The 17,252-nt window shown below is 48.8% G+C and overlaps 1 protein-coding gene across 1 annotated transcript in view; it reads left to right on the top strand.

Moving 5' to 3' along the window:
• Grb2 (growth factor receptor bound protein 2) overlaps positions 1–14,613 on the top strand; it is a 58,634-nt gene extending 44,021 nt beyond the window's left edge. Inside the window, exons 3-6 of the mRNA XM_005069919.4 lie at positions 3,655–3,752; positions 9,369–9,491; positions 12,262–12,430; positions 12,850–14,613. Coding sequence (XP_005069976.1) covers positions 3,655–3,752; positions 9,369–9,491; positions 12,262–12,430; positions 12,850–13,035 — 576 coding nt within the window. The 3' untranslated portion in view covers positions 13,036–14,613. The remainder of the gene's footprint in view (positions 1–3,654; positions 3,753–9,368; positions 9,492–12,261; positions 12,431–12,849) is intronic.
• The last annotated feature ends 2,639 nt before the right edge of the window (positions 14,614–17,252 follow it).

Genomic DNA, 17,252 nt, shown 5'->3' with positions numbered 1-17,252 from the left:
CAGGTGGTTGTGAGCCACCGTGTGGGTGCTGGGAATTGAACACAGGTCCTCTGGAAGAACAGCTAGTGCTCATAGCCACTGAGTCATCTTTCCAGCCCCAAAAAGTTTAATTTACATTATTCTGGTGTTGGGCTTCCCTATGCAAACCGTTGTGTGTGCAGAGCAGGAAGTGCCGTCCCTGTGCTTGTCCCCAGCATAGCCAGCCTGTTGGTAAGTTCTAGAGACAGACACAGTAGCACCATGGCTGCCTGGCCTTCCCAGATAACTGAAATTGTAGCCATTCATTGTCGAGCATCGTGTTTCCCTGCCATCTGGGAGACAAAGGTCACCAGGTGATGGTTAGGTGCTATAGAAAACCATGGCTGTAAATTGTCTCCACAAATGGAGGAGTACCCTTGATGTCCCCTGCATTGACAGAGGGATACTTAGGGAGACAGCCCTGTAAAGACAGCAGTGAGGACTTGCGACTTCCAGGACTCCTGGCATGTCACGATGTCTGTTTTCTACAAGGCCGCTGGGTGCCGTCAAACTGGCCTTTGCTAAGTGAGACTCTTTCTCTTTTCTGTTGCACAAATAGGTCACAGCCACCGCCTTGTCTGCCTGGCTCATTTGCTTTCCACGAACTCCGGAGTGGGTGGGTGCACCCCCAGCAGCTCTTGCCCAAGCCTGATGACTGCTCTGTCATTATTAGAGGGTTGTCTTTCACAAGATACTTGTGAGGCCACATTTTTCTTGAAAACCCTTATTTTTGGTTGATAACAGCACTGACCTTAAGCAACTTAAAAAGAAAAGAAAGCAAAGGCCTCTCCTAGTGGCCTTTGAGAGCTCTGTGCTTCAAAGACGGGCGCTGCGGATGAGGAGCCTCTTGTCCCAACCCCCTGTCCCCAGTGTGCCTGTGTGAGCAACAGAGTGCCTCTGCACAGGTCAGCGTCGGCTGATGAAGGCCTTTAGTCCTGCAGTGTATCATCACCATCTTTAGAAAAGTGTGGATGATTTCTCAAAGACTGTTCTGCCTGTGTGCCTGCGTGTACACTCGGAGGCCAGAAGAGGGTGTCAGATCCCCCGGAACTGGAGTTACAGGCAGTTGTGGGTGCTGGGAATCAACCCTGGGTTCTCTGCAAGAGAAGCAGCTGCTCTGTGCCACCTATCCAGTCCCTATCCCTTTTTGGTTTCATCTTGTTTTTGTTTTTTGAGACAAGGTTTCTCTGTGCAAATCTGGCTGTCCTGGAACTTGCTTGTAGACCAGACCTTAAACTCAACATCCGCCCTGCTCTGTCTCAGTGCTGGCTTTAAAGATAGTTCTCTCTTTCTCCCTGGGGTTCTGGAGCTCCAGCTCATCAGACTTCATGGCAGTCACTCTCACCCATCATCCAGCCGTCTTGTCAGCCCATAGATGTTTAAGGAGAAAAAATTTAAAACTGTTTTAAATTTGGTGTGGTAGCTTATGCCTCTAATTCCAGTATTCAGGAGGCTGAACCAAGAGGATTGTCCTTAGTCTTAGACCAGCCTGGGATTCACAGTTCAAGGCCAGCCTAAGCAATGTTCTCCTAGCTCATAAAAGCAAAACAAATAGAAATCTGTCCTTCCTACACTGTGGGTATATGAGCCTCTCGGGAATTTGAGGCTGCCTCATTGCGTTGAGTGGTTACTGTTAATTTATTAGCTTTTGCAAGTGGCCCTGTTGGCTGTTTTGTTTTTTGGGGGACAAGGTCTCATTATGTAGCTCTAACTGGCTTGGAACTCTGTATAAACCAGGCTGGCCTCAAACTCAGAGATCTGGCTGCCTCCACCTCCTGAGTGCTGGGATCAAAGGCATGCACCACCACACTAGGCCCACACTGATACACACTCAAAGCCAGTGACTGTCACCTGTGGCTAGGGCTGCCGGCATGACAGATGGGCAACCACATAATGAGCTCCTGGGCTTGATGGCTCTGTCGCAGCTGATAGATTAGGTTGTTGTCCTGTTTGATGTTTTATTTCACTTTTAAATGTCAACATGCAAACATCAGCTATGTTGGAGCTTTCAGATTTCTAGCTTGACTGATGTTCAGCATCTCAAAATCCCTTTGTGAAAACAATCTTACCAACTTCCTTTCAGAACACCACTGTGCAGTGTAGTCTAACCACTGTTTTAGTCAGCATTTCCTTTGCTCCCCCATTTTGGAGTTGAGCTCACTTCTGTATTTTCTCTTCCTCCGTCCCTTTTTTGGAGACAAGGTTTCACTGTGTACCCATGTAGACCTCAAAACCTTAAGAGCGAATCTCCTGCTTCTGCTCTCATGGCTAGAATTAGAGGTAGAGGCCACTACACGTTTTGTGTTTTTTTCTTAATCAATCTCCTCTCCCTCTCCCTCTCCCTCTCCCTCTCCCTCTCCCTCTCCCTCTCCCTCTCCCTCTCCCTCTCCCTCTCCCTCTCTCTCTCTCTCTCTCTCTCTCTCTCTCTCTCTCTCTCTCTCTCTCTCTCTCTCTCTCTCTCTCTCTCTCTCTCTCTCTCTCTCTCTCTCTCCCTCCCTCCCTCTCCCTCCCCCTCTCCCTCCCTCCCTCCCTCCCTCCCTCCCTCCCTCCCTCCCTCCCTCCCTCCCTCCCTCCCTCCCTCCCTCCCCAGGGTTTCTCTGTGTAGGCCTTGCTGTCCTGGAACTAGCTCTTGTAGACCAGGCTGGCCTCAAACTCACAGAGATCCGCCTGCCTCTGCCTGCTGAGTGCTGGCATTAAAGGTGTGCACCACCACCATCCAGCTTTTTTTTTTTTTTTCTTTTTTTTTGGTTTTACGAGACAGGGTTCGGCTGTGTTTTCTTTGTTAATACCAGCATAGTGGGACACACCTGTAATCCAACTTGGGAGGTGGAGAATTGAGAGTTCTGACCAGTCTGCACTTGTTACATAGTGAGTTCTAACCAGCATGGTCTACAAAGTGAGACTCAATCTCAAAAACCAATCAGAACAGCCCACACATGTGCTTATGGTCATAGCACACGGGAGATGGGTCAGAAATTCAAGGTCATCCAAGCCATCAAATTACAACCTAACCTAGGCTATAGGAGACTTTTCATTATCCATAAATATTTCACTACCTTTATATCCTCTGCCTTTTGTTGAATTTGCTCTGAGTCTTGGATCTGAATTGTGTTGGTTGGTCTACTTCCAGGGGTGCCTGACCTGAACACTTCGATGTTAGGATTTGCCCGTCTGGTCATTCAAATATTTCCTCTACACTGGCCCCTGGTTGCCCTGATGAGCTGCATGGTTGGGGAACCCAGCGTCAGGAGTTTTGGCGGTTGGCTTGTAGAGAACATTGCTTTTCTCTCCCAGACTGCAGCCTGCTGGGTCCCTGTGCTCTCCACTGCCAGTGTCTCTGTCTCTAGAGAATCTCCTTAAGGAAACACTGGTCGGTTACACCACCATTCCTTCTGCCTTCCCACTGAATGTTTAATTCTAGGTGTTGAAAAAGAAGCATGAACTTACATTGCTCAGAGTTTCTTTTTCTGTAACTTTTGTAGTTTAACATATAATGCTGGCTGTTGAAGTTAAAAGAGTTCTGATGCCTGAATAAACCTTCCACAACCCTAGAAAACATGACTCTGTCTTCGACTACACTTATAATAGAGGGAAAATGGCTGACTTTTTTTCCCCCTCTTGTCCTTTATTTTCCAGGTTTTGAATGAAGAGTGTGATCAGAACTGGTATAAGGCAGAGCTCAATGGGAAGGATGGCTTCATTCCCAAGAACTACATAGAAATGAAACCACATCCGTAAGTTGGACTCCAAGTTCTCATCTATTGTCCCAAGAACCGGTTTCATTTGGATTGTTGGGGCTGGGGCCTGGTCTCAGTGTAGCCTTGGCTGCTCTGTAATGAGGCTGACCTCACAGAGACCCACCTACCTCTGCCTTCCTAGTTCTAAACTTAAAGCTGTGTGCCATCGTGCCTGGGTTAACTTGGTTTGGTGAGATGGTCATACCATATGTATACCCTGCCTCAGCCTTCCAAAGTCCTGGTGTTACAGGCATGCACCACCATGCCAAGCTACCAAATACTGTTGTTAAATTTAAAATGGAGCCCACAGTGAGGTGTCACGGTGCATACCTGTGATCCCAGCACTTGTTCGGCAGGTGGGTGGGTCACAGCCAGTTCATGGCCAACAAGAGATGCACGGTGAGACATTATCTCAAAAACTAAAAGTACAAACAAAATAAAAACCATTGGCCAGGGGCTGGAGAGATGGCTCAGAGGTTAAGAGCTCTTCCAGAGGTCCTGAGTTCAATTCCCAGCAACCACATGTTGGCTCACAAACGCCTATAAGGAAATCTGGTGTCCTCTTCTGGCCTGCAGACAGACGTGGTGGTAGGGTGTTGTATTCATAATAAGTTAAAAAAGAAAACCATTGGCCAGGCGTGGTGGTACATGTCTGTGATCCCAGCACTTGGAAGACTGAAGCAAGAGACTTGTAAGCCCAGGGCCAACCTGAGCTACATAGAGATCTCAGGACCAGCCTGAGTTACCTGGAATTTTAGAGCCAACCTGGATTACATTGGGGATTTCAGAGTCAGCCTGCACACACCAAGACCCTATCTTAGAGAACCAACTAGAAAGAAAACATGGCTGAGCTCTGCAGGGGTGGTCTAAGGTTTTCTTATTAACATTAGCATGTAGTGACAGGGTAAGGCTGGTGTCTGGAATCTCTGAGAGTCATACTTTTTTTTATATATACAAGTTTCCTAATTCTTTCTCATTGAGACCTTTGGTGCCCAGTGCATCTCATGATTTCTTATGTTTTGAGTTTTACACAGAGTTCTTACCATATGGTTTCTTGCTGATGCATTTGATGACCCATGGAATGGTATCTTCATTGTCTCCGCGTTTGGCTCTTCCTAAATGTTTGCTTTTCCATGCAGAGTTCCCATTTCAGAGAGAAGATAGGTTCTCCCAGGCTGCAGGAGCATTGAGGCCTGACTTAACCCACTCCTTCCAGCCCCTACAATGAGCATTTTTAGTTTTCTTCAAAGCCCCTACCCTACCAGGCTTTCTTAGCATTGTGTAGCTTGGCGGAGGCCTGGGCCTGTGTATCATGCACGCACGAGCAGTCATTTGCACACCTTGTAAGTCAGAGGAGCCCAGGATCTCAATGCTCAGACTACAGTGCCCAGTGACCCCTCTTAATGCTAAGTGTAAGACTGTCGGGTGCCCTGCTCCCCAGTGGCCCCTCTTCTCATGATCACCACTCTCATAAACACCTGTCCATTTACCCCCCCCCCCCCAAGTACTGGAGCAGAGATCACAGTGTGTTGCTTCAGACTTCCACAGATATGGGGATACCCTCTTTCATGTGTCATGGAGCCAGAAGGGTCATCTGACTGGTTGTTTTTATGCTACAAACTATGAAGGCTTCTGGTGGTTTTGCTCCAGTGCTAATAACTTACGAATGTAGCGCTCACTGTGAAGGCTTCATGGTGGGAAGAAAGAAAGGGAAGGGAAGCATAGAGCCATGAGCCAGTTTGTTCCCATGCATTGGTCCTTGCAGGTAACTGGGCCAAACGCCACAATAGACCAAATCCTGAGTCTCTTCTCAAGGTGATTTTTTTTTTCCTTCTCCACAAAGCAGACAGCTTAGCACATGCCTTGGTCAGTGAGTTCTTACAGAGTGTTGTCATGTGGCCTGGCTACAAGGTAATGAGAAGGTGTGATCTGCAGTTAACCTGCCCGGTGATGAAATAAATCCTCACACTGTCCTGGGGAAGCTCTTAGAGATAATGTCCAGGCAGCTGCATTAGCCTAGAGATGCAGACTTTGATTGCCTGCAGGGGATCACAGAGGACATTGATGCTTCAGAGAGAGAGAGAGGGAGGGAGGGAGGGAGGGGGGGGGGAGAGAGTGAGAGAGAGAGGCCTCGAGGAAATGGTTTTTACTTCAAGGACAGTCAGGCACCTCATAATGTTTACATATTCCATGGGGTGATTTACAAGATGAAGAAGGTCTCATTTGTATATTTTTTCTTGCTTTTGTTTCTCGGGCAAGTATGTAAGTTTAGTCTCTCCCCAAAAAATTTAGGTTCCTGCCGGGCGTTGGTAGCGCACGCCTTTAATCCCAGCACTTGGGAGGCAGAGGCAAGCGGATCTCTGTGAGTTCGAGGCCAGCCTGGTCTACAAGAGTTAGTTCCAGGACAGCCTCCAAAGCCACAGAGAAACCCTGTCTCGAAAAACCAAAAAAAAAAAAAAAAAAAAAATTTAGGTTCCTTGGAGAATTAGGTTGGGCTTCTGCTCTTATATTCCACTGTAACTTGTACCGTGGTTTTTGGGTCTTTGGGTTATGGGAGTGGTGGTGGTGTTTGTTTGTTTGTTTTGGTTTTCGGAGACTGGGTTTCTGTGTGTAGCCCTAGCTGTCCTAGAACTCACTCTGTAGACCAGGCTGACCTCGAACTCCCAGAGATCCACCTGCCTCTGTGTCCCAAGTGCTGAGATTAAAAAGGCATGCGCCATCACTGCCTTATGTACCTTGCTGTTCTATACACAGTGGTTCATTTAAAAATAAAAATTCTGATATTCAGGCTTAAAGCTTTAGTGAAGGAATCTAAATGCTAAACTTTCAAATAACCGGCGTATACACATTAGATTCCTGGACCTGTCTGTGGTTGAGAGTGCCCCTTGCCTGAGCTCCTGTAACCTTAGATTGGGCCCAGTGTGTAGGATAGCTGGCCCAGGTTCCTGAAAGGCATGCTTGAGTGGGAAACCTCAACATGAGCTTCTTCCATCTGATTCTTTTTAAAGTTTTATGTATTTATTATGTATAGAGCATTCAGCCTTGGGAATTGAATAGTAGGCAAGCATTTATCAATGAACTATGCACAAGTCCCTTAAAGTTTATACTTTGATGACCCATTAAGGCCAGGCTCACAAGGCCCCAGAATCCACCCCTAGCACCATAAAAATATTAATTTTTAAAAGTAAAAACTGTAAAGGCACGTGGTTTCATGGCAGAACGCTTGCCTCAAACTCACGAGGTGCCAATTTCCAGCCCTAGAGTAGAGAGGAGAAAGATGGGTGTGGTGGTGTGTGCTTGTATTTCCCAACATTCCAGAGACTAAAGTAGGAAGATCACAAATGCAGGGCCGCCCAGGGCCTGACAAGCCGGATGATGGCGCAAGTTCAGTCCCAGATCCCAGGGCGGAAGGAGAGGGCTGACCCTCAGAAGCTGCCCTCTGACCTCCACAGGAGCATCAGGGCACGAGTACCCACGAGTGTGCACTCACAAACTAACAGATTTTAAAAACTAAAGAAGGAAAAAGGCCAGCCTGGGCTTACATAGCAAGGTGGCCTGAGAGCCGTGGTTTCCTGACGGCTGTGCTGGATTAGAACAAGACTCTGCTGGGTACAGTGGCGTGGTCTACGCCCCCCAGATGGTCTGGTAATGGGCATTTTGAATCAGCTTGTTAAAGATAGAGCCATACTCCTTAGGAAGGTCCATAGGTTTTGCCACTGGCGAGGAGAGCCCCTCGCATGACTTGCCGTTTCCCTTCCATGAGAATTTGGAGTGGTGGGTATACCTACCTATAATCTCCTGAGGTTAGGGCAGAAGTAGTAGAAGTTCAGGGTCAGCCTGGGCAACTTAGCAAAATGAAAGGGTCAGGGGGTATGAGCTCAGTGGTAGAACACTTAACCTGCAAGGATGGGGCCCTAGGGTCAACTCTCAGTCCTCCAAATAACTGCCTACCTAGGAAGCATCAACATGGTCTGCTGGGCTACTTGGGGCTGGCAGGAGGAAAGTCAGTGACCCTCCATGCTGAGCTCTGCAGAAGGAACTACACACTCAAGCCTCTCTCCAGGTCTGTGATCGTGCTGGGATGCTGCTGGTCCCCAGTGCTTCTGTGACTTCACAGGCTTCCAAGTGGCCCAGTGTACCTGTAGCTTAGTGTGGCACCACAATTACACAATAGAGTGCCAGCCACCTAATGATGCATTTGGTCCACATGAAGGCCGACAGTACGAGTAGTGTGTGCCCCTCAGATCCACACACACTCTTCATAGTAAGTACATGTGGGCGGAGGCCTATGGCGTGCTATAAATAATACACTGGAAAATACACCTCTCCTCCCCCTTGGCTTCCTTGCTTGCTATTTCTAGGGTAGTACAGACCAGTCTTTTTAAAGATTAGCAGAACATTTGTCTGAAGGCATGCAGTTATACATAAATAACACCATTAAAAGAAACCCGTCAGGCTCGGTCTAGCTCAGTGGTAGAGGGGACTAGCCCTGCATATACAAGGCCCAGCACTGCAAACAGTAATACTTGTAGAGAAGCTTATTGGGTTTATAAAAGCCTGTGAAAGTAGAGTATCCGACTGAGTGCTGTGTGCTGTTCCTCCTGCTGTATGGGGGTCTTGAGACCCCATGGACTAGAACCAGGTGCAGATAGACAGATTTTTGGTTCATAAAATGGTTCTCAAACTAATGTTTCCTTCTGTTTTAGTTTCTGAGACAGGGTTTTGGTATGAGACCCAGACCAGCCTTGAGATTACACTATTCCTCCTTCCTCTTCCTTCCCAGTGCTAGGATCACAGCTGTGCATTAACACACTCAGCCTTCTTGTTCTGGACACGTTTCTTTTATAAAGTTCCAGTAAGGAGCCAGGTGGTGATAGCGGTATGGCAGGCGCTCTTCTAATCTCAGCCCTTGGATTAAAGGCATCCACCGCCCCCGCCCAGCTCTAACTAGCTTTTCTATGTGTAGTAACTTCTGATGTTCCCGGTGCTATGGTTTGGTTTTTGTTTGGGCTTTTACATGGTGCTTAGTATGGAACTCAAGGCAAGTGTCCTGGCACTGAGCAGTGTCCCCCACCCCCATGCTCTGTCTCCCCTCAGGACTTGTCCCAGTGGCTGGGAAAGCTGCACCCTGGGCCTGTCCTGAGGCCAGAGAGGAGTGCTGGCATCCAACACCTGTCTGCTCTCAGCAACCAAGCCTCCCTTTGTGCCTTAGCAGAAGCAGCCCTGCCTCCAACTTGTGGTCCTTCCAAGTACCCCCCTGCACTCCGTTCTTCACCCCGTGTGACAGGGCTTTCCTGAGTGCCCTTCTGATGATGGGGGTGAGGGTGTCTGTCTTCAGAAACCTGTCTTCAGGTGGCACATTTGGAATTGCGTCCTCGTTGTCTTCAGGTGCACAGGTGTCTTCCTTGAGTCTTGAGCGAGAGAGTGGAGTGGGCGGAGCTGCTTCAGAGCTCAGCTCATCTCTCTGGAAGGCATTGGTGAGCCTTAGGCAGGAGACCAGTGGGTGAAGAAGCCTCCACCAACAAGGAGAGCTCTCGTATTTACATGTGAGGCTGGACAGCCCAGTTTCTTTGTGGGGAAGCAGATGTTGACTGGATTGCCTTCCTTCCTTAGGTGGTTTTTTGGCAAAATCCCCAGAGCCAAGGCAGAAGAAATGCTTAGCAAACAGAGGCATGATGGGGCCTTCCTAATCCGAGAGAGCGAGAGTGCCCCTGGGGACTTCTCCCTGTCTGTCAAGTAAGTATTTCCTGCTGGAGTTGTCCGCAAAAACTTGCTGCCATTGACTAAAATGTAAGGCTGTGGGAAGATGCTAACACACATTTCCGTGGAAATCCTGGTGTTTTTCATGTTACGCAGTATTTTTCTTTTTCTTTTTTTTTCTTTTTGGTTTTTCAAGACAGGGTTTCTCTGTGTAACCCTGGCTGCCTTAGAACTCACTTTGTAGACCAGGCTGTCCTCAAACTCAAGTATCCACCTGTCTCTGCCTCCTGAGGGCTGGAATTAAAGACGTGCACTGCAACACCTGGCTTGCAGTATTTTTTTTCCCAAACTGAGTATAAGAATAGTTTCCTCGGGGAAGGGAGGGAAAAAAAAGAATAGTTTCCTCTTGTAACAGGACTTTTGAAGGTTTGATTGGTTTGGTTTGGTTTTTCAAAACAGAGTTTCTCTGTGTAGCCCTGGCTGCCCTAGAACTTGCTCTGTAGACCAGGCTGGCCTCGAACTCACAGAGATCCACCTGTCTCTGCCTGTGGAGCACTAGGATTAAAGGCGTGTGCCACCCCACCTGACTTGAAGTTCCTGACTGGACACACACATGTAAGGCTCTAAAGGCATCTTGGGCAGGGTTTGTAGAGTGACCATTCTCCCTCTTAAGTAGCTTTTGTGTCATCTGCTTTCCTTGGTCTCTACTGCCCCAAGTAGCAGTAAAACAGTTTAAGAAGGAGAAAGAAGTAACTAGTCAGTGGGTAGTGACACACCCAGCTCTGTGCATGTTCCTGGTGAAGATGCTAGGAAGTGCAAGCTATTCACTTCCCTTAAAGGAGATCTTGTAGGGCATGGAAACCGAGGACAGTAGCTAGAATGTTTGCCCAGCATGTGAGAGGCCTTGAGTTCCATTCCTAGCATAAACACTGCCTACAACTGGGTGTAATCCCAGCACTCAGGAGGCAGAGGCATGAGGATCATAAGTTCTGGCTCATCCTTGGCTACACAGCGAGTTCAGAGTCAGCCTGGCCTCCATGAGCCCCTGGCTGGTGACCTGGCTCCGTGAGTGAAAGAGGTGTCGTCCAGCCCAGCAACACCTGTGTTGGAGCCCCAGGGCCTCCACGATAGAAGATTGCTCACACTGTCCTCTGACCCCACGCCCACCCCACACATGCACATACTGAGAAATTAATCTTAAAATTAAACTAAACTTAACTGGGCGGTGGCGATGCATGCTTTAATCCCAGCACTCAGGAGGCAGAGGCAGGTGGATCTCTGTGAGTTTGAGGCCAGCCTGGTCTACAAACTACAAAGTGAGTTCCAGGATAGTCAGGATTGTTACACAGAGAAACCTCTAAAAAAAAAAAAATGAATAAATAAATAAAAATTAAAACTTTTTAAAAAGTTAATGTGCTATCACTTTAGTAATAAAATAAAGCCCCAGGGAGTGGGGGGGGGTCGGGGAGGAGGATAGAGAACCTACCACGTAAACATGAGGACCTGAGTTAGCATCCATGGTGTAAAAGCTGGGGCAGAAGAGAGATGGGTGTCCCTGGAGCCAGGTGGCCAGCTAGCCTGGCTTAACCAGTGAGCTGCTGGCTCAGAGAGAACATGGGAGAGGCTTCCATCATTGACGTCAGTTTCCACACACATGCTCACACGAGCTGGGCAGGGAGACACTGTAGACACTGCCATTAACACAAGCGTCTTCACACGGCACCAGCCTCAGATAGTACACGGTTTCAAGATGTCAGAGTCTGGTTACAAAGCTGAGGTAGAAGTGACGCTGGCTGGCCATCAGTGACCTGCACTCTCTGGAAGTCAGGTGCAACCCTAACCCTCCAGCAGGCCTTTGGATCTGCAGCCCTCTTGAGGGTGTCGACAGCGCATTGAGTTCAAGTGAAGAAAATGTAATAATGACGTCTCCGTCTGCTTTGGTCTTGTTTTCCTCCATTTCAGCTACCAGAGATCAACTGGCAACTGCAGAAATAACTCCTGGATTTTAAATAACTTGATTTCATATTGCTGTAATACGTGTCTACAGGGGAAAACAGTGTATCTGGTTTCAGATTTGCCCTGGGTGTTTGGAAACACTAGTGTCCTGCCCTCCCTAGCTGCAAGCTCAGTGCTGCCATCTGCTGGATTGTCTTCAGAATTCCTTCACTTTCTTTAAGCCTTAAACTGAAGGAGACTCTGGAAAAGATTTGGCAGTGAATAGGAAACCAGGGTCCTGGCTGAGTGACTGTCCTGCCCAGATGTCACTGGGGCAGACCCTGTGGGCCTGCCAGCATCAGTGGTCACACCTGTTAGCCTTGTTCACCAGTACAAAAGAGCATGTCCACTGATAAGAGTGTTTTGTTTCTTCATAGTTGGGGCTCATTACCCTGAAAAAGAAAAATAGTATGGCAGTTGCTCAATGGAAACCATGACTTTGGCGACCCTGGGGAGGCTGAGTTAGGAGATCACCATGAGTTTTAGACCAGCTTAGCCAATTAGTAAGTTCGAAGCCAACCTGAGGTAGTGTTTGGATGTCACATGGCTTTTTTAACCTTTAAAGCAGATAAACTTGGAGCTTCATTCATGGGCTGTGTTAGTAGATCCACAGGTATCTTCAGGGTGAGACTAGTGGGTGGACTTCCCTCTGTGAGGCTTGTCCCTGTGACCATCAGTCAGGGGAGGTCTAGGGGAGGCTCCCGGGACAGTCCCTGCTCTGTCCGGCTGAAGACTGTGCAGCTATTGTGCTGCAAGATCTGAAAAGCCACGCCAGACTGCAGCTGCCTCATGCCCGTTCTCCCATCCTCAGGTTTGGAAATGATGTCCAGCACTTCAAGGTGCTCCGAGACGGGGCCGGGAAGTATTTCCTGTGGGTGGTGAAGTTTAATTCTTTGAATGAGCTGGTGGATTACCACAGATCGACATCCGTGTCCAGGAACCAGCAAATATTCCTCCGGGATATAGAGCAGGTGCCACAGGTAAGCCAGCGCTTCGGGCCCTTCCAGCAACTGTGAGGCCCTTCAGACATGGAGGTCCTGTGAGGGAGGACTGTCTGCTCAAACCCCTGTCCCTTGCTTACCAGCAGGAGTTTCAGTCAGGACTGCTTTTTTGACCTAAGTGACTGGAACACAGACATTTTTATACCTGTCAACAGAGCTAAAGTACACACAGCCTATGTTGTTGCTGCCCCATTAGTTTCATGTGGCCCACTGGCCATCCTCAGTGACATAGGGTTTTAAATATCAGTAAAGGATTACTTTAACCCCACCAAGGATCTAGGGATGGGTGGGAGTGGGGGGCTGCTTTGGGGTGGGTGGGTTTGCACGTGTTCACCGGGCTCATGAGGCAGCTGGCGGCATTAGGAATGACGTTCACGTCCCCTGCTTCTCTTTTGCAGCAGCCAACGTATGTGCAGGCGCTGTTTGACTTTGACCCCCAGGAAGACGGTGAGCTGGGCTTCCGCAGAGGAGACTTCATCCATGTCATGGATAACTCAGATCCCAACTGGTGGAAGGGGGCCTGCCATGGGCAGACCGGCATGTTTCCCCGCAACTACGTCACCCCAGTGAACCGGAGCGTCTAAGACGCAGAAGAGGGTGTGAGAAGAAAGTGAGGAGTTGACACGAGGAGTGCGCCCACACGCGGCCTGCCGCAGCCTGTGAGGGAGTGCTGAACGCCTGGCTGGGTCCTGCTGGCGACCCTCTCACTTAGGCTGAAACTTTGGGGGGTGGGAAGGGGTGTTTGATTTCATAATGCCAAAACTTAACCTATTGAATTGAATTACAGTTTTTATTACAGAATCTCACCGCTACTCCTGTCCCCTCCTGTCCTTTTCTTATCCTTCTTTCCTGTCCTTCAGTGCATGACATTTGAGGCCACATATAGCCCCAGCTGATGCCATAATAAAAGAAAAGAAACCAAGTGGGCTGGTATTTTCTCTATGCAAACTGTCTGTGGAGATGGATGGACTAAAAGAGCTATATTCTTCACACACAAGGGGCGGCCAGGGCACCCGAGGCCCTTGCATGGGCTTCTGCCAGAGATGCCTGAGGGCATTTGCCTCCGGCCCCCAGCCTGGAGCCATCCGTCAAGGTTGGACTTAGGGGAAGGAGGCAAGCACCCGCCTCTGGCTCCCAGTCACTGCAGACCCGCGCCTCCTCCCAGCGTCTCCCCTTCAGGTGTTGCTAAGATGTTGTTTTTCATAGTGCCTTTTTTCTTGTTTCAAGGGTGTTTTATGAGTGGTGTTTTTACTTTTTTTTTTTTAATAAGTTAAAGACAGTCCAGAGCTTTTCCTGTCCTGTATAAATATTTTCCTCTCAGGGCAGAGGAAACAGGGTGGAGAAAGGAGACAGTAGAAGCAGAGCGTGGGCATTTCCCAACTGGAGGGGCCAGAGGACTGGGAAGACTCACCTCCCTGGCCTCTAGTCTCAGCTGTGGTCCTATGCCTGGAGCCAGTTAAGTGTCAAACACAGAAGACGGAGGAGCAGGTGGCATCCAAGCTGCCCTCCTGCTGTCACAGGCCTATACTCAAGTGGGAGTTGAGAATATGGCTTTTCATTTTTCTTGCTCTTAGAATTAGGTCCTCGATCTCAGTTGTGCATTTAAACCTGCCCAAGAGCGCAAATAGCAGGATTGTGGGTTGGTGTGTGCACAGCTGTTCTGCCGCATCCCCCTGTGAGGTGGGAAAGACCACGAGCCATGCCGAGCTCTGCGTCTGTCTCCTGTGAGCTTCCAGTCCTCCGTAGTCACGTGCCTGCACACCGATCTCTCCACCCAGCCTCCTCCCCACAGCAGAAACAAGGCTCCTCCTAGTCAACCTTGGAGTCGGTGGTGCCCTTGGGCTGCTGGGCTCTTGGGGTGGGGTCTTCCCTGGACTCTTGTGAGATGGGCTCGGCCCTGCCCTGGAGGTGGCTCCCCGCCTCCTGGTTCTGCTTCTTCTTTCCCTGCTGATGATAAAAATAATCTTGAGTTACACCTGGGCCATTTGATTGTTTTACTTTGGAATTGGTGTATATCATGAAGCCTTGCTGAACTAAGTTTTGTGTGTATATATTTAAAGATCAGTGTTTAAATAAAAAGACCTATGTACTTACTCCCTTAACTTCTGCGGATAGCGATTTGGTAGGTAGTGATTAACTGTGAATAAACACAATGAATTCTTCACTGTGTATCTTTATTTCTCCCTGATGGCGTCTCTATATTACAGACAGGGTCTCTCTCACTGTTGCCCCGACTGGCGTGGAATTCACAGGGCACCACCCACCTCTGCCTCACAGATGCTGGGATTAAAGGCTTGGAGTTTGCTATCACAGGCTGACACATCTAGCTCCTGTGATCCTAGGACAAGTGATGTAGTTCATCATTTGGAAATTGGTTTAGACCAAGAGCTGGGCTCCCAAGGCTGCTCTTGATCTTTGAGGAAGTAGCTGAGACATGTTGACTTTGCTGCTCCTAGGGTGAGACAAGCCTGGAGACCACAAGTACTAGCTGTGGCACATAAAGCAAGGGTTAATAGTTGGACAAAAGAGAAATTACATTGAGCCAGCAACCTCCATTGTGGTGTCACAGCTAGGGAGTTTCCAGTGCCACCCCCTCCCTCTCAGTGAGTTTATAAGCAAGAGGGAGCTGCTCCTGTCCCCCTACCAGCTCTGGTTCCATGCAGACTACTTGAAGCTAAGCAGAAGTTCCCAAAATGAGGTCACCAGAGTAAAAGGCAGAAACTTGACATTGTACCCCATTTGTGTCCTTGATGAGTTTGACCTCTTCCTGGTTTGGGGGCTTCATTTTTTTTTCTTGGTACTGGGAACCCAGAGCCTTGCACTTGCAAACACTGTCTCTGAGCTGGGTCTCCTGTCCTGGTCCCTCTCTGTTCAGCGGCTTCAGAGTTTAGCATCAGGAGGAATGGTATAACTGGCCTTCAGGCAGTCATGTTGAGTCACAGATTTCCTGATGTGTGTTTCCCCATTCTCCCGTGGATCAGATTCCTGGCAAAGGGTCTCTGCTCAGTTATCCCTGAACAGATATCTGCCAGGACCAGCTCTGCTGTGCCTCGTGGTAAAAGCTAGACCGGGCAAAGCCTTGAGGGTACTTCCACTAGCCAACCTGGCCTATCACAGTGGCCCTCCTGGTCCCAAGACTCCATCATATACCCAGGAGCTAGGTATGAAATAAGGTCATGACTATGACGGACAGCTAAGTGCTTCCAGCATGTCTCACAGCAACAGCCAACTATCTTCCTCTTGACACTTGTCCCCTGGGCCTGCTTATAGGCTAGGTGACCTTCAGCCCCAAATATTTTATTTAGGAAAATTGCTAGGTAGCTAGAGGGAATGAAGGTGGGTTTCTATGAATGTGTCTTCAAAATACTGAAAATACACTGCATCTATCTGTTGGGTTCACCTAGTTTGCACTCAAAGGTTTTGGAGGGCGTTCATATTTCCAGAAATTTAGGAACATTTAGGGGGGGTTCTTCATTTTTCTGTCTTTTATTATTTCGTATATATTTTAACCTTTGGTTTTTTGAGACAGGGTTTCTCTGTATTGTTTTGGAGCCTGTCCTGGAACTTGCTCTGTAGACCAGGCTGCCTCACAGAGATCAGCCTGCCTCTGCCTCCTGGAGATTTTATTTATTTTATGTATATGAATATTTGAATGTATGTTTATGTACCATGTGAGTACTGTAGGGTTAAAGGACCAGCCAAAGAAGCACACCCTAGGGGCTGGAGAGATGGCTCAGTGGCTAAGAGCACTGGCCTCTCTTCTAGCAGACCTGGGTTCAATTCCCAGCACCCACACGGCAGCTCACAACTGTCTGTAACTCCAGTTTCAGGGGCTCTGGCACCCTCACACAGGCAAAACACCAATTCACATAAAAAAGAAACTACTTTTAGAAAGAAGGGCTGAGTGGTGGCGCACCCCTTTAATCCCAGCACTCGGGAGGCAGAGGCAGGTGGATCTCTGTGAATTCGAGACCAGCCTGGTCTACAGAGCTAATTCCAGGACAGCCTCCAAAGCCACAGAGAAACCCTGTCTCACAAAAAAAAAAAAAAAAAAAATGCCCCATGTGGTGGCCCACACCTTTAATCCCAGCACTCCAGAGACAGGGCAGGCAGATGTCAGTTAGTTTGAGGCCAGCATGGTCTATAAGGAGAGTGTCAGAAACCCTGTCTCAAATCAAGAAAAAAATAAGAAAACAAAAATCAGGTGTCCAGACATTGTGACGCCCACCTTGAAGCACAGCTCTTTGGAGGCAGATCTCTGAGTTCAAGTCCAGTCTGGTCCCTAGAGGCCAGCCAGAGCTACATAGTGAGATTTGTCTGTAAATAAATAAGGGCTGGAGGAGCTAAGAGAGATGGACTTGCTCATAATCCTGGCACTGAGGAGGATGGAGACTTCTGCCTGGGCCCATGACAGGACCAGATCTCCTGGGACCATTGAGGTAGGAGGTCGGGACTGGACTCTGGTCCAGCGTGAGATGGTTTGGGGTTTCCGAGACAACCTTTTCAGCACTCTTGCTTGGGAGTTAGAAAGCACAGCCTCTCACTGTGACTCAGCACCTGGACCTGGCTGTCTGCACATCATCCCCTTCCCTGTGAAGCAGAAGGCCTCAACCCGAGATCAACCTCTTCCCTGTCTCCTGGAGGCATTGTCAGGCCCCCTGGTGACAGTGTTCCCCGTAGGGCACATGGCCTCTTCTGCTCTGGAACGGTCTGGGGTGGGGTGGGGTGGGGTGGGGGTAGGGGGGGTGGGGGTGGGTTGGGGACTTCCCCCCCATGAGGAACAGGCTGAGGAGAGTCTCAT

This window comes from Mesocricetus auratus, unplaced genomic scaffold (assembly GCF_017639785.1).
Source record: "Mesocricetus auratus isolate SY011 unplaced genomic scaffold, BCM_Maur_2.0 Super-Scaffold_100007, whole genome shotgun sequence".
Taxonomy (NCBI): Eukaryota; Metazoa; Chordata; class Mammalia; order Rodentia; family Cricetidae; genus Mesocricetus; species Mesocricetus auratus.
Note: the sequence above shows the minus strand (reverse complement) of the source record. Positions and strands in the feature narration are given on the sequence as shown.